The sequence below is a fragment of the Trachurus japonicus genome, chromosome 3 (genome assembly GCF_045865225.1).
Source record: "Trachurus japonicus isolate A0001 chromosome 3, Traja_1.0".
Classification (NCBI taxonomy): domain Eukaryota; kingdom Metazoa; phylum Chordata; class Actinopteri; order Carangiformes; family Carangidae; genus Trachurus; species Trachurus japonicus.
Window position 1 is genome coordinate 4,496,690 of NC_140909.1, and position 27,464 is coordinate 4,524,153.

Genomic DNA, 27,464 nt, shown 5'->3' on the forward strand with positions numbered 1-27,464 from the left:
TTTCGGATATGAAAAAAAAAAATTTCAATTATTTTATTTTTTTCATGTGTTGTCTATGTGTTGTAAAGTATTTATTTGTCATGTCTGTCCATTACTGTAATATTTCTTATTTATTTTAACATGTCTGAAATAAACTGAAACTAACTAACTAACTAACTAACTAACTAACTAACTAACTAACTAACTAACTAACTAACTAACTAACTAACTAACTAACACACACAGGGTTCCTACAGCTTAAGCCAAGTTAAATTTAAGACTTTTTAAGACTTTTGTAAAGCCACTTGAAATGAAATTTAAGACCGACTTCATAATAAACACAAATGCAGAAAAAAGAAAAAAATCACCACATCAATTACATAGAGTTAGGGACAATTTGACCCACTTTCCTATGTGATCCAAGGTAAAGTGACTGCTACATGAACATTGGATTGTGTCTCTTTCCAGCTGTCCTTTCAAAATAAATGTCTCTTTCCAGCTGTCCTTTCAAAATAAATGCATAAAAAGTCCGGGAAAAAAAACACTGACTCGGGAGCTGGTGAGAAATTTAGCGTTGACGGCCGCCACTAACTTCTCTATGTCAGAATGTTACCAATTATTTTGAGATTTGAGACTAATTACAACCATAAAATCCCACTTACCATGTGTTAACATTTTCAAGACTTTTGAAAAATTGATTTAAGCCATTTTAATGCCAATGAAGGCCTTGTTTTTAGATTAATGAATTCAATGCCTTTTAAGACTTTTTAAGGATCCGTAAGAACCCTGTAACAGTTTTTAAATAATAATAATAATAATAATAATAATGTATTGTAATGCATGAGTCTGACCTCTGACAGCGAGACGGGCACCACCAGGTAGTTGCCCCCCTTCAGGGCCAGGTGGCCCCTGTGGAACTGATCCAGGGTCAGCTGCAGGTAGAGGACGGAGCCGTGGCTGCGTGTCGACAGGTGGCTGCTGAACTTGCTGAGCAGCAGCTGGTCGGGGGCGGAGCCCGTCGGCGTGGTGACGTTGGCGGCCACCTGGGCGCTGCCGCCGACCCGGTGGTGGATGTAGTCGCTCAGGTCGGCGCCCAGGTCGCTGCTGTCCGGCAGGATGTCCAGAGAGATGCCGGAGAACGGGAGCAGGGTGGTGATTTCCTGCAGGGGAAAGGAAAACTTTACACTGGAGAAAAAGACAAATACTTCTACAGAATACTCAGAATATAATAGCAGCTCTGAAGTTAAATAACAAGAAACTGGCGAAAATCCATCTCACCTTCTTTTATAATAACTGGAAATTAACTGTAAATATATATTTTGGAAATGGACAAAATGACATATAGAATCGGAAATCAAGAACCAGAATGTCTGAAAAGATGGAATAAGTGGATTGATTATATAAATAAATAAAAGTGAAGAGTCCAGCCCCGAAGAAATGTTTACTAGATCTCCGAAGATAATAAATTGTATATATATATATATATGTGCTCACACGTGTATGTATAAATACATATATTTTTGTCCCACCTCTTTTTCTCCCTCTTATTTTCATATTTTAGTATAGCTTTTATTTGTTTTACATTATCTTAGTAACTGTTCTTATTGCCCTACTTTACTATTTTACAGTTAATCTATGTTGATGATTTATGTTGTTTTTATTTATATTGCTAGCACTTGTATGTTGTGCAGCACTTTGGGCAACTAAGGTTGTTTTTAAATGTGTTATATAAATACATTTTGAGTTGAGTTGAGTTATTATTATTATTCCTTTTTTCTACTTTCTCTTTTTTCTTTTACCATGAACTTTATTTTATTTTATTTTTTATGTTTTTCACTACAAATTGCATACATTTTGTAGGAATTTCATTTCATTTCATTTCAAACCTTTTTTTTTATTCAGGGAAGCCAATTGAGAGCAGGCTCTCTTTTACAATGACGCCCTGATTACAGAGATAGAACGAATGCTCCAATGGCTAAAAAGATGTGTATTGGAACATGAACTAACAACTTGTGCAATCCTGCAATAAAGTATAAAAAGAAAAAAAGGAAAAGAAGACGAGAAACTATTTGTGATTTGTGCAAAAGCCCCCCTCCTCCCCCCACGCACCAGGCAACACAACACAACACAACACAACACAGTATCTAAAGAGTTGTAGGTAGCATGATGATGTCTCTTTTGGTGCATTCGCAAAGGACGAATTAAAAAAGCACCAAAAAAAGCAGCAGCCATTCCTCAGATGCTGCTGCCTGTGACTCACACTGAGCCATGGGATACAGTACAGTAAATGGTGTGACAATGACTCAAGCTCCAACATTGCTCACAGGCATCTCTCAGATTCACATTTCATCTCCTCTCTCTCCGCCGTCCTCGACTGCTCAACAACACCGGCCAAAACCAGCTATGAGTCGACTGATCAAAAAAAAAGAAGAGAGAAAGAAAGAAAGAAAGAAAGAAAGAAAGAAAGAAAGAAAGAAAGAAGACTCCATGTTGTTGCAGCTCAGTTCCTCATTAACAAAGAAGCACACAAGCAAATTGGCCTGTGGTGGTGGTGGTGGTGGTGAACTGTGCTCCACTTATCCAGGTTGTTATAGAGGAGTTATGGCACCTGCTGTGAACAAGGTGAAGGACCGTCCAATAAATCCAGATAAATGTCGTCTTCGTCTTTACATTTTGGGGTTTTATTAATGTTTGTTTAAAAAGCATCATTAAAAAAGGGAAAAAAAAAAGGAGAAAAAAGACCCCAAATGTGTTTTGCGTATTCCCAAACACTAATCCAATTATGTAACTGGCTGGCTGGCTGTCAAGCTCCAGACTCCCAGTCGTATTACCATCCATTCAGGGCGTAATCCACGCAGCATTTGGAGACTTGGCTTTGGCGTTGGACAGATGCGTCTGCTGTTTGGTGGGATTACCAACCAGATTGAGAAAATACATCAGACTAGGGAGCTCAGCGGGCGCCAGAAAGAGCCACGACATCTATAGTATAGTAGCTAAAAGCACAACATCAATCTTCTACACACAGTGATGCTGCTGAGGAAAACCTCCGTGAGACGCAGAGTGACACTTCATAAAAATCCTGTTCTCTCACTTTTACCTCTGGTGGGTTTTTGGGAAACTCGCCCACATCTAATTAAGTGTGCACGGCTCATCTGGCATTAAAAGTTTTTCTTAGGCAAAAAAAAAAAAAGTCAGAAAGAAAGAAAGAAGAACTGCAGCTCACAGGAGTCCACGTCCCAGTACAATAGAGATGAAAAGAGTTTCATCTGATGCACTAAAAACATTTAAAAATCACATGTAAATAATTCAAGCAAACATCTTTTTTAGAGAAACAGCATCTCTTAATAATCCTCAGACCTCGTTGTCAACAGCTTCCACGGGCAAAACAAAGTCGTTTCAGAGAAACTGTTGAGGATGAAACTGATGCAACCGAGACGTTTTGTTGAGAAATGAGTCGTGTATGTGTCTATTTCTATTCTATTCTTTTATTCTCATTATTTATTATAGGGTTATGGCAATAAACTGAACTGAGCTGAACTATTAGTTTGATTAATTTTAGTCTTTAAAGGTCATTAATCAGATTTTACTTACATTATTTATAACTAGAAACAGCATTTCCTAACGGAACATGCGTGTGAATGCTGAAACCCAATGCTGAACCATGCTGAATTAGCAGAATAAATTGACAAAGACATGCGGAATGGCATACAAGAAACATGTCCATGGAAGGAATTGAACCCACAATTTCATGAGTGGTAACCTAACACACTAACCATACGGCCACAGAGAACCTGAGTTACAATGAGCTTTATGAGGAATCAAAGACTGTCCAATGACAGCTGAATAATTGGAATCAAAAGTCAAGCAATGATGTGAAATGACTGAGGCAGGAATCGAACCCGAGACTTTGATGATGAATGTGAGATTTTTCAATGATGGCTTAAAAAAAAAGTAAGGAAAGTGCAGAAATTAGCCACACCAAGCAAGAAGAGGACTTTTTTGTGACCTTTGACTATTTTTTGGTGAATTAAAATGAAAAAGCACTTAACAGCAAGTTACAAAGTTGAGCTCCTTCTCCTGCTGCTGTGAAAAAAATGCATTGGGTTGAATGAGAGCAGAGAGCTCCCTATTTAAAATTATTATCTAAGAATGGAAGAATGAAGAATGGAATGGAATTGTTTGTTTGTGTATGTGTGCATGTATGACTGTGGCCCCGTCCATACGAACCCGGGTATTTTTGAAACCGTGTGTTTCTCTACACGGTTTGGCCTTTCGTCCACACGTAACCGCAGAACTGGGCTCCTGAAACCGGAGTTTTTTGTAACCGGAGTCCAGGGTGAACTTTTTCGAAAACTCCGGTTTCAGCTTCACGTGTGGACAGGAAAACCGGACATTTTTCAGAAATCCCTGCCCTCCCTAGTTAGTTACTGTTGCTAGCACGTCAAGTTCTCGACGCTGACCATGCGCTGACCACTCAGAAGCTCCTGTGAATATCAATAATCACTAAACATGCCGACACTAATACAAAACCGCGTGGTCACCATATGTGGTTACATGCTGCTATTCCGACATGCCGCTATTTCGACATTGACTTCTAATTTTATTTTTCAAGCGTCCCACTATTCCGAGATTCTTTTTTTCATTGTCGGAGTAGGGGCACTTTACTATTTTTCAAACATTCAGCTTTTCCGACATTGATTGATTAGGCTACGTTATAGTCAGACCTGTCCTGATTTTTTTTCTTCATCTGAGAACACAAATACATAGGCCTATAAGAGAGAAGAAAAAACAAACCCTCCAAGTTTAAAAACACACCGGCAGCAGCACCCCTGATCTGCAGCTACTGAGACTGTTATTATTCTGTCACTGAAGTCAGCTGAAGAGAGAATAACTTTGTTGCTGCTCCACAGAGAGCACATGGCTAATTAATATGCACGTGCTGACCATATATGGTTGTGTCTAGCATAGATATATAAACGTTTATATATCTATGGTGTCTAGGCATTCCGGGGGCAGAGGTGTGTTCACGTGCACAAATGCACACCATTCTTGTATCCAGTTTGATTTATCAAAGAGAAATTGCGGAGAGTTGTGCATGCACAGTTTGATAGATCTGAAAAAGGTGTAAATATTTTGGGTGTCTTTTCTCCGTAGGCCTAAGCAAAACATTTAGTAGCAGCAGTTTTACACTGCTTACTTACAGTTTTGATAAATGAGGCCCCAGGCCCTAAGCCCAGAGCCCAGACGCTCACAGACGCAGCTCTCCGCTGTCCGTGGTGCTGAAGGTGACAGGTTAACTTGACAAACAAACTGCAGCATAGTTCTGTTTGTTTATCATGTGTGTTAGTTTTGTTTGCGACTTGATAGTTGAGTTGTTGAAATTAAGAACATCACTCCCTCATCAAACCGGTGACAGGCATGCTGAAAAGAAAAGAGAGAGAGACGCGCCTGGGTATCGCAGCTGTAAAAAAAAAAAAAAAAAATCGGAATAGCGGTATCAAAAAGTGTCGGACTACCGGCATGTCTAGATAGAGGGATGTCGTCTAATAGCGGGATGTCTAAATAGAGACATGTCGGAATAGCGGGCGGACCCCACCATGCTGATATGGCTAAAATAGGCTTTTATCAAATTGTAAATTGCGGTCACTTCCCCACTGTGTTGCTTCCTTCCGTCCTGTACATTTGTTTTCAATGAAGCCTTTCAGAATCAATCAGTGGATCGATGGATTATCGTTGCGATGTGTGTATTTGTGTATTTTCGTATCTGTCATAAACAAGAGATTACGGGCGGGTTGTTAGTAGCGCGGACTCGCGGTGCCGGTCAGTTTGAGCTGTTTGAGCCTCCACTCTCTCTGTAGGAGTTATAGCTGCTTTCCTGTTAGGAGTGATATCACCACCTACTGCTTTGGAATGCACATGAAGACGGATTTGCGGTTTCATGTGGACGGAGTTATTTTTTATCACACCGGTGGTGTGGACGCGAATTTTTTTTTAACCGGGGTCCAGAAAAGTTCGGTTTCAAAAATACCCGTGTTCGTGTGGACTAGGCCTGTGTGTGAGTGTCTGTGTGTGTCTGTCTGTGTGAGTGTGATGCCTGTGTTTGTGCGTGGACATCCTCTGTCAGTCTGGTTTATCATGTGTGTGTGTGGGGCTGTGTTTAAAAACATCTTAACGAGCGGCCAGGCTGCACCTGCACTATAGACTTTGTTAACGAGCTGGCCCCAACAGCTGGCCACTGCACACAGAGCAGAGCAGAGCAGAGCAGAGAGATTTGAGCTCAGAGCAGCTTCTGAAAACAGCCCAGAAAAAGAGAACCGTACCTCTTATCAGAATGTGGTCCTGACCATCTGGGCAAGGAGACCTTCCTGAGCACATTGATGTGCATTAAATGTTTGTAGGGCAAAAACTTTTCTCAGGGTCGCAAGGTAGAAAAGGGGGACATTTCTGCTTTTCTAAAAAAATCAGCTCCTACTTTTATATTGAAGTCAATGAGCCACTGGAGCGGGTCTAGCTGGACAATTAGGCTCACTGAGACAATTCTGTAAGTCTGTCTGCTGTTTTGAGCACATTAAATGAGACACGACAAGTGTGGCTACAAACCGGTGAGGAAATCATGTGTCTAGAGTTTAATTTGTGGCCGTGCTGGCAATTTATCCAGAAAAAATCCTGAATGTTTTTTCGATCCCTCTCACTCTAACGATGATGTCACTCACTCTGACCCAACCCCATACACACTCATTGAAAAGTGTGAAATTTGTCAGAAATCCTCATGTGCTTTTAAAGGATTTATCTCAAAAACGGTACAAGCTATGAAAAAGTTGTAAATACAGGATGAATACATTAGAAGTTTGTCTACAGCTCAGGATTTGAATGAAGTCTCTAGCTGAAAGTATGTGGACGCTTTAAAGGCTGAAAGAAGTAAGAAGATTTGAAGAGTTTCAAGACTGTTCCAATGCATTCTCTATGGGGAAAAAAAAATCAGAAATAGTTGAATATTGCAAAAAGTATGAATAGTTGAAAAGAGAAAAGACATAGCACACCTGTCCCGAAAAGGCTGAACATTTTGATATTTGAATTGTTGAAATAGCACAAAGTATGAAGGACTAGTTACATGACGAAGAAAGGCAGAAAATGGCCGAACCGAATAACAATAGTGTGAATGCTTCCAGCATTCACACTAATAATGAACTAGAAACAGCATTTCCTAACGGAACATGCGTGTGAATGCTGAAACCCAATGCTGAACCATGCTGAATTAGCAGAATAAATTGACAAAGACATGCGGAATGGCATACAAGAAACATGTCCGTGGAAGGAATTGAACCCACAACTCCATGAGTGGTAACCTAACACACTAACCATACGGCCACAGAGAACCTGAGTTACAATGAGCTTTATACTATGAGGAATCAAAGACTGTCCAATGACAGCTGAATAATTGGAATCAAAAGTCAAGCAATGATGTGAAATGACTGAGGCAGGAATCGAACCTATGACCTTATGATCATAAAGCCTTTACTCTGCCACTCGGCTACAGAGAGCACACTGCTTTCAAGACTGTTGTCATTCATTGTAATGTGATGATGTGCTGCAAACTGGTACGAGTAATCAAGGAGATAACAAACACCTGTAACCAATTGAAGGCGGTGGAGGAGAGCAGAATTCAACATAACATAACAAGAGTTCTTCCCTTAGATTCGAACCAGTGACCTTGGGGTTGGCAAACGGCCACCCTAACCCCTACACTACAGTGGAGATGTGAAGAAGAGAGGTTGAGACTTTGATGAATGTGAGATTTTTCAATGATGCTTAAAAAAAAGTAAGGAAAGTGCAGAAATTAGCCACACCAAGCAAGAAGAGGACTTTTTTGTGACCTGTGACTATTTTTTGGTGAATTAAAGTGAATTAAAAAGCACTTAACAGCAAGTTACAAAGTTGAGCTCCTTCTCCTGCTGCAGAGCAGAGTGCTCCCTGGCTGCATTTGAAAAATATTTTAAATTATTATCTAAGAATGGAAGAATGAAGAATGGAATGGAATTGTTTGTTTGTGTATGCGTGCATGTGTGACTGTGTGACTGTGTGTGAGTGTCTGTGTGTGTCTGTGTGTGAGTGTGATGCCTGTGTTTGTGCGTGGACATCCTCTGTCAGTCTGGTTTATCATGTGTGTGTGTGGGGCTGTGTTTAAAAACATCTTAACGAGCGGCCAGGCTGCACCTGACCTGTTCTATTTAAAGACTTTGATAACGAGCTGGCCCCTACAGCTGGACCAACTGCACACAGAGCAGAGCAGAGCAGAGAGATTTGAGCTCAGTGCAGCTTCCGAAAACAGCCCAGAAAAAGAGAACCGTACCTCTTATCAGAATGTGGTCCTGACCATCTTGGCAAGGAGACCTTCCTGAGCACATTGATGTGCATTAAATGTTTGTAGGGCAAAAACTTTTCTCAGGGTCGCAAGGTAGAAAAGGGGGGCATTTCTGCTTTTCTAAAAAAATCAGCTCCTACTTTTCTATTGAAGTGGATGAGCCACTGGAGCGGGTCTAGCTGCACAATTAGGCTCACAGAGACAATTCTGTAAGTCTGTCTGCTGTTTTGAGCACATTAAATGAGACACGACAAGTGTGGCTACAAACCGGTGAGGAAATCATGTGTCTAGAGTTTAATTTGTGGCCGTGCTGGCAATTTATCCAGAAAAAATCCTGAATGTTTTTTCGATCCCTCTCACTCTAACGATGATGTCACTCACTCTGACCCAACCCCATACACACTCATTGAAAAGTGTGAAATTTGTCAGAAATCCTCATGTGCTTTTAAAGGATTTATCTCAAAAACGGTACAAGCTATGAAAAAGTTGTAAATACAGGATGAATACATTAGAAGTTTGTTTACAGCTCAGAATTTGAATGAAGTCTCTAGCTGAAAGTATGTGGACGCTTTAAAGGCTGAAAGAAGTAAGAAGATTTGAAGAGTTTCAAGACTGTTCCAATGCATTCTCTATGGGGGAAAAAAAATCAGAAATAGTTGAATATTGCAAAAAGAATGAATAGTTGAAAAGAGAAAAGACATAGCACACCTGTCCCGAAAAGGCTGAACATTTTGATATTTGAATTGTTGAAATAGCACAAAGTATGAAGGACTAGTTACATGACGAAGAAAGGCAGAAAATGGCCGAACCGAATAACAATAGTGTGAATGCTTCCAGCATTCACACTAACTAGGGAGGGTTAAGAAGATAAGACAAGAATAAAACGAGATAAAAATCAACAAACCAAAAAATTAAACAGAAAGAAAGAAAGAAAGAAAGAAAGTCACGACATATCAACAGATGAAGTCATATGTGGCCTTGCACATTTCTTATCATCGGTCTGGGACTGTCTAAGTATAACCCCCCCCCCCCCCTGGATGATTTCACTTAGATCCCTCGGCCACATGCCCAGAAAACTGTTGTCATTCCCCTTTAACTTGGCACTTAGTCTCTCCACAGGAAGAACTCTCTCTCTCGGTGGGAGGTTTTTCTCACTGGTCCAATTGAACGAGATACATTTTCTAGCCAAAAATAAAAGATTGTCCAGTCGTCTTGATCTGGTACGACCGGCCACGTCTTCAGCTGAGCGAGCGGTCGACTGCACCTGTTCTTCATATTGATAAACACACTGGACGCAGCATGAACTGTCAGTCCTGCTGCTTTGGGGTCAAACCAAAAAGTCCTTGTACCACCAAAACAGTTCTTTTCTCTATAAACCACAATTATAAAAGGGGATGTCGCTAAAATACCTGATACAACTCAAATAAACTCAGTTATTACTATTTGCATTATTTTTTTAAAGTTTTGCATTGTCCAAAGAACTGTATTTTCTGTTTGCATGAAACAATGTCGCCCTTTAATTCAAATGAATGAGTATGTCTAGCCTGGGTTTACCCATGATGCCTTGCAGAGCAAATTTAATCGCTCTGCAAGTCAGCCTGGAAACCATGGACCCAATTTCCCCCTCAACTAGGCAGCCAATCACAGAGCGGGGGAGACGATGACGACACACCGAGGCTACTTTGTTGATAGCTTGTTGATCCAACATGGCGGCAGACGCTTTAACTTTCGATGCAGCGTTAGAAAGTAGTTTAGACCGCAAGTTTATTTTGAACAAAGAGCAACGTTTAGCTTTTTTTCCTCATCGGTTTTCTGTCGCTTGCAAATGGATACCACTTTTCTTTGTAACAAATAGACACACCAAAAAACATCCAAATACCTCCATGCTGCTCGTATGTAATGTCCGTCTTGTATTGAAGCCCCGAAATGCAAAATTCGTCAAATTTGGACGAACCAGGGTCTGTCCTCTTCCCAGTTCGTCCAAATTTGACGAACTGGGAAGAGGAGCTTCGAAAAGCTTCCGCTACAAAACAAGCTTGAAATATAGACTTATTTAATTTTTTTCAGGGCAATTTCTCATGTCAGGGCTTCAATACAAGACGGACATTACATACGAGCAGCATGGAGGTATTTGGATGTTTTTTGGTGTGTCTTTTTGTTACGAAGACAGTTGGTATCCATTTGCAACCGTCATATGGACATGCACTGCTACGCCGAGACCCCCTGTAACTCAGAGAAGCCACGGAGGACTCTGAAACTTCTCCCAGCCCTTAGTCCACATGAGGGGGAGGAGGAGATAATGAGTGAGAAATTTCAATTTTGGGTGAACTATCCTTTTAATGGGTGGTTCCCAGACTGAATTTCAATCTACACTGAGATGAGGTCTGGTGTTAGTGTGTCCTCTTTCCTGTCACATTCTTTCAGTGCATCCATTAGTGCTGCCGGTCTGTCACAGGGCTAACACATATAAATAGGTAACCATTCACACACACACACACACACACACACACACACACACACACACACACACACACACACACACACACACACACACACACACACACACACACACACACACACACACACACACACACACACATTTCATATTTATAAATCTGACTCACCACCAGGCCGGTCCGGACCGTGACCACCAGCTTCAGCCAGGGAGGAAACTTGGGGACGATCTTGGTGATGAAGGTGGCGATGGTGTCTCCGTAGTCCGGCTTGTGGAACTCCGCCTCGTTAAGACTATCGACCAAGATGATGTAGTCTTCCTCAGGCAGCCGCCGCTCTGAGAGGGGAAAGCAAACACACACACAAACACACAAACAAACACACAAACAAACAGAGGCTGAAGCTCATAAAAGCACCAGATATACTGTAAATCACATTAACCAGATAATAAAGACAGATGTAGGGAGGTTTAATCAGGGCTTTCAAGGCTAAAACACAGATGCATCTTTGATTTCCAGCACCGGAAACATTGAGAGAGATGAAAAAAAACAAAAAAAACAACAACACACACCGTCTTCTGATATTGATTATATCCTGCAGAGCGAGGCCAGAGGCCGTCGGTGTGTATTATCTGGAAACAGGACGTATCCGTCATGTTTCACATCATCTCTGCTGTCGCTGCATTACATCCCCGCTGGCCTCGGTGAGGACTCACACACTCAGACACAAGGGCTCTCCAGGTTTTTTTTTTTTTTACTAACCTGCTTAATAGAGATGGAGTAGACGAACCACTCCTGTGCTGCTGTAGCCTACACTCAGACTGTGGAGGGGCCGCGGCCGTTGTAATAATAATGATAACGCATCAATCTGGGCTGACTAAACTGTATCATCATGAGCAATATTACGCCCCAGAAGAGTCTCAGGCAGCGAGCCGCCATCTCTCTCCAGAGAATTAGTGTGTGTGACCTTGAAATCCAGTGGGGCTGCTGATGATTCACTCAAAAATCAACACTCATCATTCCCTATGTAAATGACCTAACATCTGTTTCGCACCGTGCAGCGCTTCAAACCGCTGACCTTAAACTGTGCAGGGGAAAAAAATAATCTATGAGCCCGTCGTCGTCGTCGTCATTAACGAGCTATTCCACACAGGAGATGGCAGAAAGCCGCCTAATTGCGTTGTGAGGGGAGCAGACAGTTTCCCACCTTAAAACTGATACTATTTTAAACTTTTAAAGGGTCTTTAAATTTAAATATCACATCAGCACATTTGTCTTTAAAGGGATAGTTCACCCAAAATTGAAGTTTCAGAGTCCTCCGTGGCTTCTCTGAGTTACAGGGGGTCTCGGCGTAGCAGTGCATGTCCATATGACGGTTGCAAATGGATACCAACTGTCTTCGTAACAAAAAGACACACCAAAAAACATCCAAATACCTCCATGCTGCTCGTATGTAATGTCTGTCTTGTATTGAAGCCCCGAAATGCGAAATTGTTCAGAAAAAAATTAAATAAGTCTATATTTCAAGCTTGTTTCCGTCCAAATTGGACCAGGAAGAGGAGCTTCCGCTACAAACAAGCTTGAAATATAGACTTATTACATTTTTTTCGGGACAATTTCGCATTTCGGGGCTTCAATACAAGACGGACATTACATACGAGCAGCATGGAGGTATTTGGATGTTTTTTGGTGTGTCTTTTTGTTACGAAGACAGTTGGTATCTATTCTCAACCGTCATATGGACATGCACTGCTACGCCGAGACCCCCTGTAACTCAGAGAAGCCACGGAGGACTCTGAAACTTCTCCCAGCCCTTAGTCCACATGAGGGGGAGGAGATCATGAGGGACATTTCAATTTTGGGTGAACTATCCTTTTAAGTGTGTGTGTGTGTGTGTGTGTGTGTGTGTGTGTGTGTGTGTGAGAGAGCTCCATTACCCTTGCGCAGGCTGGCGATCGGCTCTAAGACGCCCTTCCTGAAGGCAGCGATGGGGTCCTGGACGCAGGACCTCAGGCTCAGCGTGTTCTGCAGCTGCGGCTCCTGCACCAGCAGCTCCCTGTACGGCGCCAGCTGTGGAGCTCTGGCCAGCAGGGCGGCGACGCTGTGCACAAACTCGGGTACGAGGCAGGTGTAGGTGTTGTCGGCTTGGCAGAAATGGTACGCCACCACCTGGTAGAGAGAGAGAGAGGCAAAAACTTGTTAACCTTCGTCTTGTGTTAGCTTCCTGCTACCATCTATGGTGTTAGGGTCAGTTTTAAATCAGCTGTAAAATACACTAAAAACATTTGATTTCATCCATCTGTTTTTCTTCTCTTGGTTACATTGTTAGGCTTCCTTATCCATGAAAATATTGGTTTTAATATTTTTTGCCCCTGAGCCTTTTTTGTCAGTTTACCCCTTGGCTTCAACTGAACCTTCCTCTTGTAGCTTTCTGCTTCCATCTATGGTGTTAGTGTCGGTTTTGACCCGAGTCTTAAATCAGCTGTAAAACACACTAAAACAATTATTTATCATCCCATTTGTTTCTCATCTCTTGGTTACATTGTTAGGCTTCTTTATCCATGAAAATGTTGGTTTTGCACTTAACTGTCAGTTTTTATTGTTATAACCAGGTCAATATTGACCCTAACACCACAAATGTCATAATTTTAACCAGAGCATTTTAGAAAATTGTGTTTTATTTTGTTTAAATAGAGGTTCCTGACAAAGTCAAAAAGCCCTGATGCTATAAATAAATCTATGTGGTACTTTTATGCATTTAAAACCTGAAAACGGGTCAGTGGTGACTTCAACACAAGAGAAAGGTAAAACATCTTTTGTAATGTAATAAATGGAGCATTATCAGTAATAAAACGTATTACCCTGTTTCCTTAAAAGTAAACATGTAGAGGGGTATGATGTGTGACGTTATGATTCAAGATGGCCGACTATCATCTTCCCCGCTCACTGCTGTTTTATTTTGTCTGCACAATTATCAATTATCATCACGTGCAACATGATTGGTTCTCTGAATAGTTCAGGTTTGGATCTGGGATTTTCAGATGTCGATCAAAGTCACGTCTGCTCCTGACAGCCAGGCTACACTTTTGCACAAAATAATAATAAATATTCTTCATTTTTTGTCTATGGGGGAGGCTGTAAGTCTTTCTGAGTCAAAAGGATCAAGTTAAGTTAAGTTACAAGTAGAGATGCACCGATCCGATGTTAAGATCAGATATGGACCCCATCGAAAACGAGATGATACATCTCAAGGGGTTTATCCAAATAAATACATTTCAAACATTATAAATATCCAGCTAGATTGTGTCGGATAATGGGGCCGATCCATGACACCGATCAATTCTAAAGTCAAGCCTGATGAACTTCACTGTCTTCCTCATGGTGAGGTGTACAGTTTATTAATTCAACAGTGGTATCGGTAGCAGCATTGGGACTGAAAAAGCCGAATCGGTGCATCCATGGTCACGAGTCATTAGTGCTCAAGTCAAAGTTGAGTCCAAGTTTTTCTTGATTCAAGTCTGAATTTGTCAAAGTTTGTGTCTCAGGTCCACACGAGGCCAAAAGTTTTCAGTCTGTAAAAACTGGAGGTTGTGAATCTAATGGGAGGGAAAAAAAACATTTGAAAAAAGGTCTTCAGTTCGTTCATCCATCTTCCATCGGCACAGACTTAAACTAAAACTAATGCACTGAATATAAAACTTACAACTATTTACACGTGTGCTTTCAGCCTGAACGCACAACAACAACAACAACAACCACCTGGTTTATTTTGAATCTGATGAGCCACAGTCTGAATCTATAAGGAGCCAGGTTTTTACAGTGATTACATGATGCACATTCCTGTCATCACTGTAAATAGTGAGGTCAGCTGATTGTAGCATTGTGTGTGTGTGTGTGTGTGTGTGTGTTTACGTGTGTGATGTGGTGTTTGTGCAGCAGCAGGAGGAGGAGAACAAATATTACTGCCTGAATTGAGCTGCTGTTCAGAGGGAATTATCTTTTCATACCCCGAGACGAGAAGACGGACACTAATGTCACAGAGAAATAACCCTAAAACCAGCTGATGCATCAACATATTACTGCAAAACATACAGCAAATATATGTTGGTTTATTCAGGCAATAGAACAACGACTAATAATAATCTGGATTTCTGCACCGAAGGAGTCTGTAAACTGCAGCAGATAAATAAACGAATAAAATACATAAAGGTGTTTGTGCATCGATCTATTAGAGATTTAGAAGACGTCCCAGCCTCAGCCGTGAGCGGTCCACGTAGGCAGCGAACATTATCAATGATTTTACTTGGGTGAACATCACAAGTAGTCTGACTTGTTCCCATGGAAACTCTTATTGAGGCCATGTTAGTAAATTTAGAAGCTTCCATGTCATCTTACGACGTGATGCAATCAGCAGCAGCAGCAGCAGCAGCAGCAGCAGCATCAGCAGCAGCAGCAGCATGTCGGACATGTGCTCACAGAGAGAAAAAAGAGAATCTGACATTAAAAAACCTCGTGGTGCAAACGGGGCAGCCGGCGTAGCTGTGTATGAAATAAATAAAGAAATAAAATGAAATGTTGAGGTGTGTTTATCACTTTGAAACGATCCCTCCCTCGCCTGTAACAGCTCATAGCTCCCCACAGCACTGTTTGGGCTGATGGATTATATTACCGCACTTACTTACAAATCTGCAGAGAGGAGTGCAGGAAGCCATAATACATAATACAACACATGGCTATAAAAACAAGAGACTCTAATGTGAGTACAATTGCTTTTCTTACGTCTGTTGTGACTGCAGGTGAGTCAGCAGACTGAACACAGAGACCTGTACTGAACTGTGACTGTGTGCTGTTGTATCTCTGTGAGGACCGGTGTGTCCACGCTGCTGCTGCTTTAAAGAGTCTGAGTGGAGTCGGAGAGGAGATGTGGAGCTTGATTGATGAACAAAGTCAGATTTAAGGTTTAAAAGGCAAAAGTGGAGGAGGGCAAGAAGTCGCGCCGATGGATCAGAGATTAGCTCCATGTTTTATGGTGAATATGCTCAGTTTGTCCACAGTGATCGACGAATGGACCGAGTTTTATTTTGAAAAGTTAGCAGTTCAAGTTCACACAACAGAAACTACAGCGCCGGCCCAAACTCTCAAACCTATAGTTAGCAGGTCCAGCACCAAGGTTGAATAATTTATAGTGTTAAAGTGATAGTTCAACATTTTGGCAAATTGGCCCATTGTCATAATCCCTATAGTCATAGCAGTAGGTTCGTTACCTTTAATTGTAGGTGTAAGCTATTTTCAGTACGGCGGAGCGCAGCAGCTGGCTGCTCAGAGCTACGCTATGGAGGCTAAGGGAATTTCTTGGTTTCCCTCATTAAACTCATCAAATTCAACATCCCAAAACTCCACAGCGCTTTTGTAGACAAGTTGTGACCTGCACAACCACCACGCTATGAGATAATGACGGAACGATACGAAATGGAGCCGTTTTCGAGGTAAATTCAGGGTAAATACGGAGACTGCTTGCTGAAAAACTGTCCCTGAACGCAACGCGCATCAGCGGTTTTGTATGAATTTACCTCGAAAACGGCTCCGTTTCATATTGTTCCGTCATTATCTCATAGCGTGGTGGTTGTGCAGGTCACAACTTGTCTACAAAAGCGCTGTGGAGTTTTGGGATGTTGAATTTGATGAGTTTAATGAGGGAAACCAAGAAATTCCCTTAGCCTCCATAGCGTAGCTCTGAGCAGCCAGCTGCTGCGCTCCGCCGTACTGAAAATAGCTTACACCTACAATTAAAGGTAATGAACCTACTGCTATGACTATAGCGATTATGGCAATGGGCCAATTTGCCAAAATGTTGAACTATCCCTTTAAGGTAAATATGCTCAGTTTGTCCACAGTGAGTTTTATTTTGAAAAGTTTGCAGTTCAAGTTCACACAACAGAAACTACAGTACAGCCCAAACTCTCAAACCTTAGTTAGCAGGTCCAGCACCGAGGTTGAATAATTTATAGTTTTAAAGGGATAGTTCAATATTTTGGTAAATTGGCCCATTGCCATCGGTGCAAGCTGTTTTTAGAACGGCGGAGCAGAGCCGTGAGCTGCTCAGAGCTACGCTACGGAGGCTCATAATGGGATTTCTTGGTTTCCCTCATCATCAAACTCATCAAATACACAATCCAACAACTCCACAACGCTCTGGTGGACAAGTTGTGACCTGCACATTCACCACGCTATGAGATAATAACACAACGTTACCACACAGAGTTGTTTTAGAGGGAAATACAGAGACTGATGATGAAAAACTGTCCCTGAAGGCAACGCGCATCAGTGGTTTTTGCATGAATTTCCCTCTAAAACAACTCTGTCTGGTAACGTTGTGTTATTATTTCATAATAAAACAGCTTGCACCGACAATTAAAGGTAACAAACCTACTGCTATGACTATAGGGATTATGGCAATGGGCCAATTTGCCAAATGTTGAACTATCCCTTTAAAAGGAATATAAACATGTGTGTGTGCAGGATGAATCATCAAACGACTGAATATGTTTTGTGCATCGATTTTGATGTGAAAATAGTCAAACAATATGTATTTTTGGACATTGATTTGGTTTATATCAAGAGAAGAGTGAACAATTGACATGTGGATACAGGACTCGAGCTGGGAAATACATTTTTCATTTCATGGGGTCTTTAAATGAATCAGTAGCTTAGCATAAAGACAGGAAACAAGGTGAAACAGGTAGTGTGTATGTGTGCAGGGAACATTATCCGTCTACCTGCACCTCTACAGCTCACTAGCATGATATGAATCATACAGAGAGGAAAGGAACTGTGTCTCTCAGCCTTAACTTTATAATTAGTGAACAGAAAAGTATCTGAGTTTTATCGGTCTTCTCATCCAAACCTCTGCAGGGAAAAAAGCGAATGAATGCACTTAAAGGGATAGTAGCATTTTTTTAAAGTGTGGTTGTATGATCTCCAAATAGCCCCTAAGTACTTTAATTGCAGTAGAAGACTCTCTGCACTCCTCCCGTTAGCAACGCCAGCCCATAATAGCCCTGCCCAGAGATTTACAACATACAGTGTTGTGAACAGACCCAAAGAAACGGCCTATTTTCACGGCCTAAAAGAGGTTTTACCTGAAAAAAAATACACAGTTCCATTGTTCACTATAATATAATTTTTTCCAGCCCTTCAAAGTGCAGGAAAAACACAGTTTTTATTTGGACCTAACCAACTGCTGATCGGCGGGCGCTAACCCTGGGCGGAGGGATACGTGAGTTGGTTAGATCCAAATAAAAACTGTGTTTTTCCTGCACTTTGAGGGGCTGGAAAAAATTATATTATAGTGAACAATGGAACTGTGTTTTTTTTCAGGTAAAACCTCTTTTAGGCCGTGAAAATAGGCCGTTTCTTTGGGTCTGTTCACAACACTGTATGTTGTAAATCTCTGGGCAGGGCTATTATGGGCTGGCGTTGCTAACGGGAGGAGTGCAGAGAGTCTTCTACTGCAATTAAAGAACTTAGGGGCTATTTGGAGATCATACAACCCCACTTTAAAAAAATCCCTTTAAGAAAATGTCAAACTTTTGCTTTTGCAGGTCAGAGTTTGCGATCAGAGATGTGAAGTTTTCAAACTGTGAGTCTGAGTCTCCTCCCACGAGTGCAGAAACAACACAAACACGAGGAGTTAGAGTGAGTGAGTGAGTGATGCAGCCTAACGTACCTTGGCAGCGAGGCATCGGAGAGCCTCCTTCCTCTGCGCCGCTCCGTTGCCTGTTCCAGCAGCAGCAGCAGCAGCAGCAGCAGCAGCAGCAGCAGCAGCAGCAGTCTGGGTGGACTGGGAGTCGGCCGGCTGCTTGGAGGCTGTTTTAGCCGTCCTATCCCCACCTGCACACGTCAACACAGCAGCAACAACAACAACAACAGTTACAATAACAATAACAAAGGCAATAAAAAGCTGCCATTTACATTCACACTCGCTGGATGAAGTCTCCTGTGTGAGCACGTCAGGAGGGAAGTCAACGAAGAAACACAATTAAACTGCTGCAGTTAATTAGTAGTACATCTGTAAGCAAGACTAGTGGAAACTACAGTATGACATTAAGTGCAACCAACCAGCAGCCAGAGTGTTTGTTCCCTCACAACACCCCCCATCGTACACTATACCCCCTCTGTTAGGTTTAAGTCAAAATGACAACACAGTACAGATATCAATGAATTATACAATGATGCTGAAAAATGAATGACACTGTATTGTCTTTGTGATGGGACTGTACTTCTGCTGCTTCTGCTGCTTCTTCCCTCTGAGTTGCTTCTTATTCAGGCACATCAGGTGATAAAACACATCTGCATCAACTCATCTTTTGTTTTGTGTTTTTTTATCTTCAGGTGTGATGCGTTTCATTTACAAAAAAAAAAACCCCATCAAAGCAACACAACAAGAACAACAACAACACGCCATTTATTGTGTAATGTGCTTAAACTGGTTGTTGCTGTTGTATTAGAGGTTGTTTTCTATTTTTTCCCTCAAGACAAAAGAACAATTCGAGTGCCACTCATGGAAAGAAGACGAAGACGAAGAAGGAGAAGAAGGAAAAAAACAACAATCTCAGTCCCGTTACACAACTGCAATCAGCAGAGAAACCTCAGGGGGGAACTTGAAAGAAGAGTGCGTGACCCAGATACCAACTCCTTCTCAAAAAAAGCCGTATTTTTTCCCACTATGTTACAAGAATCTGACTTTACTGGATGCATGTATGAATTCTACTTTTACATAAATTCGGCGAGACACTAACAGGCAAAAACACTGTTTTTTCATGCACTGAGCAATTTTAAGATTTGGGGCTATTTTTCTTCCTTAACATGTATTCTCTCAGAAAAGTCGAAAGAAATGGTAGGAAATCCACATAAAGGTGGTTATTTTACTCATTTTGTCTCTTTCATCAGTAAATTTCTCCTAAATTCACCAAAAGTTAGTCTGACCCATGTCATGTCAGGTATCATTGTAAAGCTCTCTCTCTCCTGAACAATTATGTAGGCTCCAAAAATGGTCATTTCCTTTGTATCAGCAACCAATCATAAAAGTATGATTTACATTAACAGTCTATGGAATTTTACAGTACAAGTCTTTAAAGGCTGTTTTCTCAAAATGAGTTTTCCCTCAGACTCTGAGCTAGAAATCTCCACTTCAGCAGCACTTACAGACACCAAACCTTCCAGTTTTATTCCTGTCTGTATTCTGAAGGTTTTTTACAGAGGGGGTTGTTGATATATCATTCACAGCCTGATTTATACAACGTTTTATTCCTAAAAACAGGGCGAAAATAGATTTTTTTAGGGCTGATGACAGTATTTTCTCATTTACAAAGTGATAAAAAGAGATATCCAAAATCCCCTCTGTAAAAACCTTTGACTCTATAATATGTCAACAAAATAAAACAAGAATTTTGAAAGGGGCTTTATCCATTTTTCAGATTTCGGTTCTGGAAATGTATGCAAATTAGCGCATATTTCATCAGATATTGCCTCATTTACATATTTAAACATAAAATTGGACAAAACTTGTAATACAAAAAATATTTGTCTTAATGTGAGTGTTAAACTTGGGAAGTTTCATGGTGATATGTGTTAGTTAAAATTTGTACCCTATTCACCTGTAGTGTCAGAGATTAAAGGTGCAGTTGAGGATTCTTACATTTCGGGGAGGTGCCGGGGCTCTGGGGGACGCTGGGACCCCCCTGTGGCGTGCGCACGCCGTGACAGCTGAGCGTCACCAGGCGCCAGATGATGGCCGTCTTCCCGGACCCCGCGTTGCCGACGACGACGGCGCCGCGCCCCTCGCAGCTGCTCGTCTTCCTCAGCACCTCCTCCAGACGCGCAAACAGCCAATCCCGGCCCACGAAGGGCGTGTCGGCGGTGATGCCGGGGACCTCGAACAGCAGCGGCTTCAGCATGATGTCGGCCTGTCTGAACGCCACCAGCCTCCCTGGGTGCAGATTGGAGAGGAAGGAGGAAGATTTAAAGGAGAATTCCGGTCATTTTTTACCCCTAAATTGTTGTCCTGAAGGTCACCCGGTGTTGTGGGGAGCAAAACAAAAAACACGACTACAATTGATGCAGGCAAACCAGAGTTACACCATGGCTAGACGGCGCTAGTGATCGGGACAACGCTAAACTATGGGGGCAATTTTTTCAACCACATTGAACACTCTATGGTACATGACTCGAATCCTTATGACACACCACTGAACTCATACACTGTACGGTTATACTGAGTTTATAAAACGGAAAGGTGAAATCCAGCGATCTGATTGGTTGTTAACCGTGGTATAATGAGCATATACCACGGCTACTATTCTAAAGCCTTATCACAGCGTAGGCTATCACTCCGCCTCAGGCGCGTACGACTGGTATGAATGGAAGTTGTTGTCATGTATCCATGACAACGGACTGTTGCAGTCCGTAGCAACAGACAGTTGATGTTTTTAGGATGTTAAAAATGTAGTAAAGTAGTGTAATTGACATGTTGAAGGTGAACTTTGACCTCCAGAGGGTTAACAATGGTAGAGGGGACTGAGCAGTGACAGAGCTACTTGGAGCTAACGTCTGGAGAGGTGGGACTAGTTTTTTCACAGTGAGGCTATTTTATTGGATAATATGTATTTCTGGTTGAATAAAACTACATGAAATTGATTGCGTATCCCTCTTTCATATTGCCTTTATTAGTAACCGTTTTATAAAAGCAATATATCACTCCAGTCCGTGGTCTATGCTCATTCTACCACGGCTAAGGGGCGTTGTTCGGCCCGACGCGAAGTGGAGGGACGACAACCCCGTGGTATAATGAGCATTTACCATCTGCATTTAGCCATGGTGTAACTCCGGTTTGCCTGCATCAATTTTAGTCGCGTTTTTTGTTTTGCTCCCCCCAACACTGGGTGACCATCAGGACAACGATTTAGGGGTAAAAAATGACCGGAATGCACCTTTAAATCTTCCTCCTTCCTCCTCTCCAATCTGCACCCACGGCCTGTCGTGATATAATGCTTAAATAAACAGTATAAACTTTGTGTTTTTGCATGTATTCACTCACCTCAGATAGCCCAACTCTGAAACGTCTAGCCATGGTGTAGCCTAACTCTGGTTTGCCTGCATCAATTTTAGTCGAGTTTTTTGTTTTGTTTCCCCCCCAACACTGGGTGACCATCAGGACAACGATTTATGGGGGCAAAAATGACTGGAATTCTCCTTTAAAGGTACATTGTGTAGGAATTCCTCCCATCTAGCGTTGCGGTTGTATATCGCAAGCAACTCAATGGTATTTTTCATGCTGCATTCACTTGAAATCGGGCAGACAGCAGACGGACGACAGCCGCTGCACGTTAACGGCATAAACAAGCCTCTATGTAAACAAGCGGTCCGTCAGCACGAGGCAAAACAATACACGTGACGATATGTTGCCATGGCGATGTGGTATTGTTTTACCGGCTTTCTCTGGACTTCTGTGACTAAAACGACATCTGGTTTGTTAGCGACGGCCGTCTGCAAAAACAGACTGAAGAACCAAATAATCGATTTATGTGAATAGATAACAGGAGAAGTTACACAATGTCCCTTTAAAGCTGCAGCAGAAGAATGAATATTGTGAGATTGGTTTGTGCATATTTACACACACATTCACACACACACACAAAATACCTTTGGCGTCATCATTTGTGCGTCCAGCTGTGTTGTGTTTGCGGACCGAGCCCCTGTGTCCCGCAGCCCTGTGGTTGTCCAGATAAGTCAAATCCTCCAGTCGAGTGGAGCTGGTCGCTGCAGAGAGAGACACAAACACACACACACACACACACACACACGCACACACACACACACACACACACACACACACACACACACACACACACACACACACACACACACACACAAACACACACACACAAACACACACACAAACAGGAGGAAACGGATCAAAAGTGTGAGAGAGAGCTGCAGGAAAATGTGCAAAGATACACACATGCATACCACGCAAGTGTCAAATTCACTGCTCGAGTCAATTATTGTCTCCATGGAGACGGGAGACATAAACAGTTGTTGCTCTGGATGATAGACACTCGATGACCTTGAGGAAAGAAAAGAGGAGGAAGGAGAGGAAGGAGAGGAAGAAGAGCAAAACACAATTCATGTGCCGCTCTGTAATCTGCAGCACAGACCTGCTGCTGCGACGTCAAATCTGTGACAACTGCTGCAAAAACACACACACACACACACACACACAATCTGTCAGCCGTCAATAACCAAACAAAATGCACGAACAAACGCGCACGAACAACAAGTCAAATAAGGAACGCGTCGAAGATACAGAAGAGCAAGAAAAACAACAGGGAAGAGTTAGTTTCACTCCCACAATCGGCCCCGTCCGTCCACCCACTCCCTCCGCAGAGCGCAGCAGGTCAGCCTGACTTTACTTTCTGCAGTTTTGCAAAGACGTTGTTTAATGTCGAGTCTTTAGTCCATGGGTATTTTGGAGAAGAAAAAAAAAGAAGAAAAAAAAAACTTGGCTTTGGAATAATTAACTTGGATCCTAAGTTTGGTCTTCAGTGTGTTAGGATGTCATGATGCAGAAAAGCACAGACTGATAAAAGACTGAGAAAATAGAAATAAAAAGTCCCGTGTGATGAAACGTACGGAGACTTATTAATCTTTGTGAGACATTTGTACACATTTGTAGTGTTGTTCATGTAACCCTTGAGGTCGGCTCCCTCTGGCCTGGATCAGAGTAGGCCCTCGGTCTACCTAATAAGTCTCTGCGTTGTGTATTTTTATTCCTTGGCTGCGGTGGAAGACGGAGGGAAGAACCAGGCAGGGAGACAGGATCTGGGTTGCTTGGTCTTTATCACAGGGCTTCACCTTAGCACAAAACATCAGGTTGTCACATTTACAAAACAAGAACATATCACACAACAATAAAACCTCCAGCATAATCCCTTCCCGTAACCAGTATAAGCAGCAGGTAACAGGTGTGTGCCAGGGTGATTGAAAGAGTATGTGTGGTTGTAACTGAGCGAGTGAGTGAGACTCTGTGTGTGTGTATGCAAAGAACCAACACATTTCTCCAGCATAATAAACTTAACAAACCCCCCAGAAGTCTCTTGCACCCATAACAGAATCCCCACATTAATATGACTCCTAACATTCATATTTGTCAAACCAATCACCTGTATAGTGACAAACTATAACTTATTTTTCCATCTCTAGTGGAGAGATGTAGCTCTAGCTGCTTACCTTAGCACAAAACATCAGGTTGTGACCTAAAATGGCCACAACCAACAAAGAAGAAGGCCACTGACAGTACTAGAGCAAAACAACAAGGGGGCGCCTCCTGGAGGCTCCTTGGATAAGTTCACCTCCTTACACCCACCCCCTCTTTCAGTGATGGCGTCCCAGCCATTTCATACAACCCCCCTCCCAAACACCCCCATGACAACCAGACACAACGTGTTCCTGATATGAGGTGTGAAGTGCAACATATGTGCAATGTGTCATGTTCAGTCTTTACCAGCCCCCATCTTCTTTTCTTTGGCCTCCTGCCACAGTCTGCGTCCTATTTCTATCTTTTGCTGATCCGAGACCGGTTTCACCAGTACTGAATGGTAGGACAACTTCTTGGGAGGGCGTCTAACTCTGGGCGGGTTTCTCCTGCCTTGCACAGGCTCTTTGGGAGCCACCTTCCGTCCTCCGGTCCCCCTTGGCTCAGTTCCAATCCCTGAAGTCTGTCCCAGACACTCGTCCTCCCCCTCGTCCTCCAGTTCGCTTTGATTCCCTCCTGTATACCTCTCCTTCGGCTGGGTTTCACTTGCAGTGTTCCCATGGTCCACCAACCGAACATCTTCCATAGCTTCTGTATCACTGCAATCAGCGCCGGCCTCAGTGTCTGGCTCCCTTATTATACACACCTCCCGCTGTGGCTCCAGGGGGAGGAACATGCACTGGGTGAGCAGATTTTGGTGGACCACTCTCTCCCTGTCTCCCTCTTCAGTCCGGACCACATACACAGGTATGTCAGGCTGTTTCTTTATGACAATGTAGGGCTGGCGTTCCCACCTATCTCCAAGCTTCTGTCTGCCTTCCACATGACAGATCTTAACAAGCACCCTGTCCCCAGGCTTGAAGTCTCGAGTCTTCGCCTTGCGGTCATATTGTTTCTTCTGCTGCTCTTTTGCGTGCCTGGACATCTGGTTGGCCTTTTCATAAGCATTACTCAGGCATTGCTGAAGGGCTTGACCGTATTCACTGTACTCACATGGTTCTACACTCTCTGGCAGCCCTAAGACAAGGTCAATGGGCAGCCTAGGATGTCTACCATACATTAAAAAGTATGGTGTGTATCCCGTTGAGTCATGGCGCGTACAGTTATAGGCATGCGTCATGGCGTCCACATGTTCGTGCCAGCAGGACTTCTCTTGTGGATCCAGTGTACCCAACATATCCATCAGGGTCCTATTAAATCTCTCGGTGGTTCCATTCCCCTGAGGATGATATGGGCTTGTGTGGGACTTTGTGATTCCAGTGATCTTGCACAACTCCTTCACTACAGCGCTCTCAAAGTTGCGACCTTGATCCGCGTGAAGCTTGGCTGGAAACCCAAAACGGCAGAGGAAGTTCCTCCACAACACCTTCGCCACTGTGCGAGCCTTCTGATCCCTGGTCGGGTAAGCTTGTGCAAAACGAGAGAAGTGATCGGTTACAACCAACACATTCTCAATCCCGCCTCTGGACCTCTCCAATGTCAGAAAATCTATACAGACCAGTTCCATTGGTGCGCTTGTGTGGATACTGACCAGGGGGCTCTAAGACCTGCTGTGGGAGTCTTCCGGAGACAGCACCTCTCACAATGTTCACACCATGCTTTGATATCATGGAACATCCTGGGCCAGTAAAAGCGCTCCCTCATCAGTGTGAATGTGCGGTCTAGGCCTAGATGTCCTGAATCATCATGGAGGGCTGTCTTGGCGAAGCTACGTAGCTTCTCGGGCAGCACCAGCTGTTCAACTGACCCTCTTTGTCCATCTTTAATTTTGCGGTAGAGGATGCCGTCCTTGACCACCAACCTCTTCCATTCCTTCAGGAGAACATGCACCTGTGCCCCGCCCTTCACACCGTCTCCTCTCTTTGGTTTGGTGTTAAGGGACCGATGGTGCAAAACGGGTCCAACCACAGGGTCATCTCTTTGGTCAATCCTAACCTGCTGCTTTGTCATTGCAGGCAGCGAGTCTGTTCCGATGCCATCATATGACTCAGGTTGCGGATTAGGATTGCATGGTTGTGGAGGACAATCTGTCTCAACCCCTGCAGCGTTTTCCTCTGCCTCATCCAACCTTGGAGACCTCCTCCTGGGCTTTACTCGCTGTGGGCAAGTCTGAAGGGCTTGTGCGACTTCCTGACTGGATAGTCTGGACAGAGCGTCGGCGTTGGCATTGCATTTCCCTTGACGGTATTGGATGTCAAAGTCAAGCATTGACAGGTGGGACACCCAGCGCTGACCCGTTGCATCCAGTTTTGCCGTTGTCATCACATATTTCAGTGGATTGTTATCCGTAATGACAGAGAATTTGTGCCCATACAGGTGATCATAAAACTTCTCCGTTGCCGCCCACTTGAGAGCTAAAAACTCCATCTTGTGCGCAGGGTAACGTGTTTCAGATGGATGCAACCCTCTGCTGGCATACGCGATAACACGCTCCTTCCCATCTTGGATTTGAGCAAGAACTGCCCCAAGTCCTTCACCGGATGCATCGGTCTGCAACAAGAAGGGTAGATTGTAGTCTGGATAGGCCAGGACTGGGGCTGTGGTAAGTTTCTGCTTCAAACCTTGGAATGCAGCCTCGCATTCTTCCGTCCAAAGAAAGTGGGGTGGTGGGACCCAGGGTGCCTTGACCCCCCGTTTCTTCTTTCTCGGGTCACCTGAGGTGAGACGATATAGAGGCGCAACAAGCTTGGCATAGCCCCCCACAAACCGCCGGTAGTATCCTGTGAAGCCCAGGAACTGCTGTACTTCTTTGCGGTTAGTGGGGTGTTTCCAGTCCATCACAGTGCTTATCTTCTCCGGGTCAGTCCTGATACCCTCAGCTGACACCAGGTGCCCGAGGTACTGAACCTCTTCCTTCATCAAATGGCACTTGGAGGGCTTCAGCTTCAGCCCGTGTTCACGTAGCCGATTGAACACCACTTGAAGCCTCTCCAGGTGTTCCTCAAAGGTCTTCGAGAAGACGATGATGTCGTCAAGGTAGATGAGGAGGTTGATGTAGTTTAAGTCACCAAAACAGCAGGTCATCAATCTCTGAAAGGTTGATGGGGCGTTTTGCAGCCCAAACGGCATCCTGTTAGCCTCATATAGCCCCATGGGCGTGCTGAAAGCTGTTTTGGGCTTATCCTGCTCTGCTACTTCTACCTGCCAGTACCCAGAGGTGAGGTCGAGGGTAGAAAAGTACTTGGACTGCCCCAATGCTTCCAGTGCATCCTCTATCCTTGGCAACGGAAAGGCATCCCTCGTGCTGCACGCATTCAGCTTCCTATAGTCCACGCATATTCTCAGAGACCCATCCTTCTTCCTTACCACCACCATCTGGGAAGCATAAGGGCTCTTGCTTGGGCGAATTACACCCGCC

The 27,464-nt window shown here is 43.2% G+C and overlaps 1 protein-coding gene across 1 annotated transcript in view; it reads right to left on the reverse strand.

The window, feature by feature from the left end:
- The window catches only part of LOC146989450 (protein TANC1-like), an 87,713-nt gene that overhangs the window by 26,822 nt on the left and 33,427 nt on the right, over window positions 1–27,464 (reverse strand). The window contains 6 exon segments of the mRNA XM_085773012.1: window positions 831–1,139; window positions 10,966–11,132; window positions 12,732–12,963; window positions 18,521–18,684; window positions 20,492–20,782; window positions 22,495–22,611. Of these exon segments, the coding sequence (XP_085629138.1) occupies window positions 831–1,139; window positions 10,966–11,132; window positions 12,732–12,963; window positions 18,521–18,684; window positions 20,492–20,782; window positions 22,495–22,611 (1,280 nt within the window).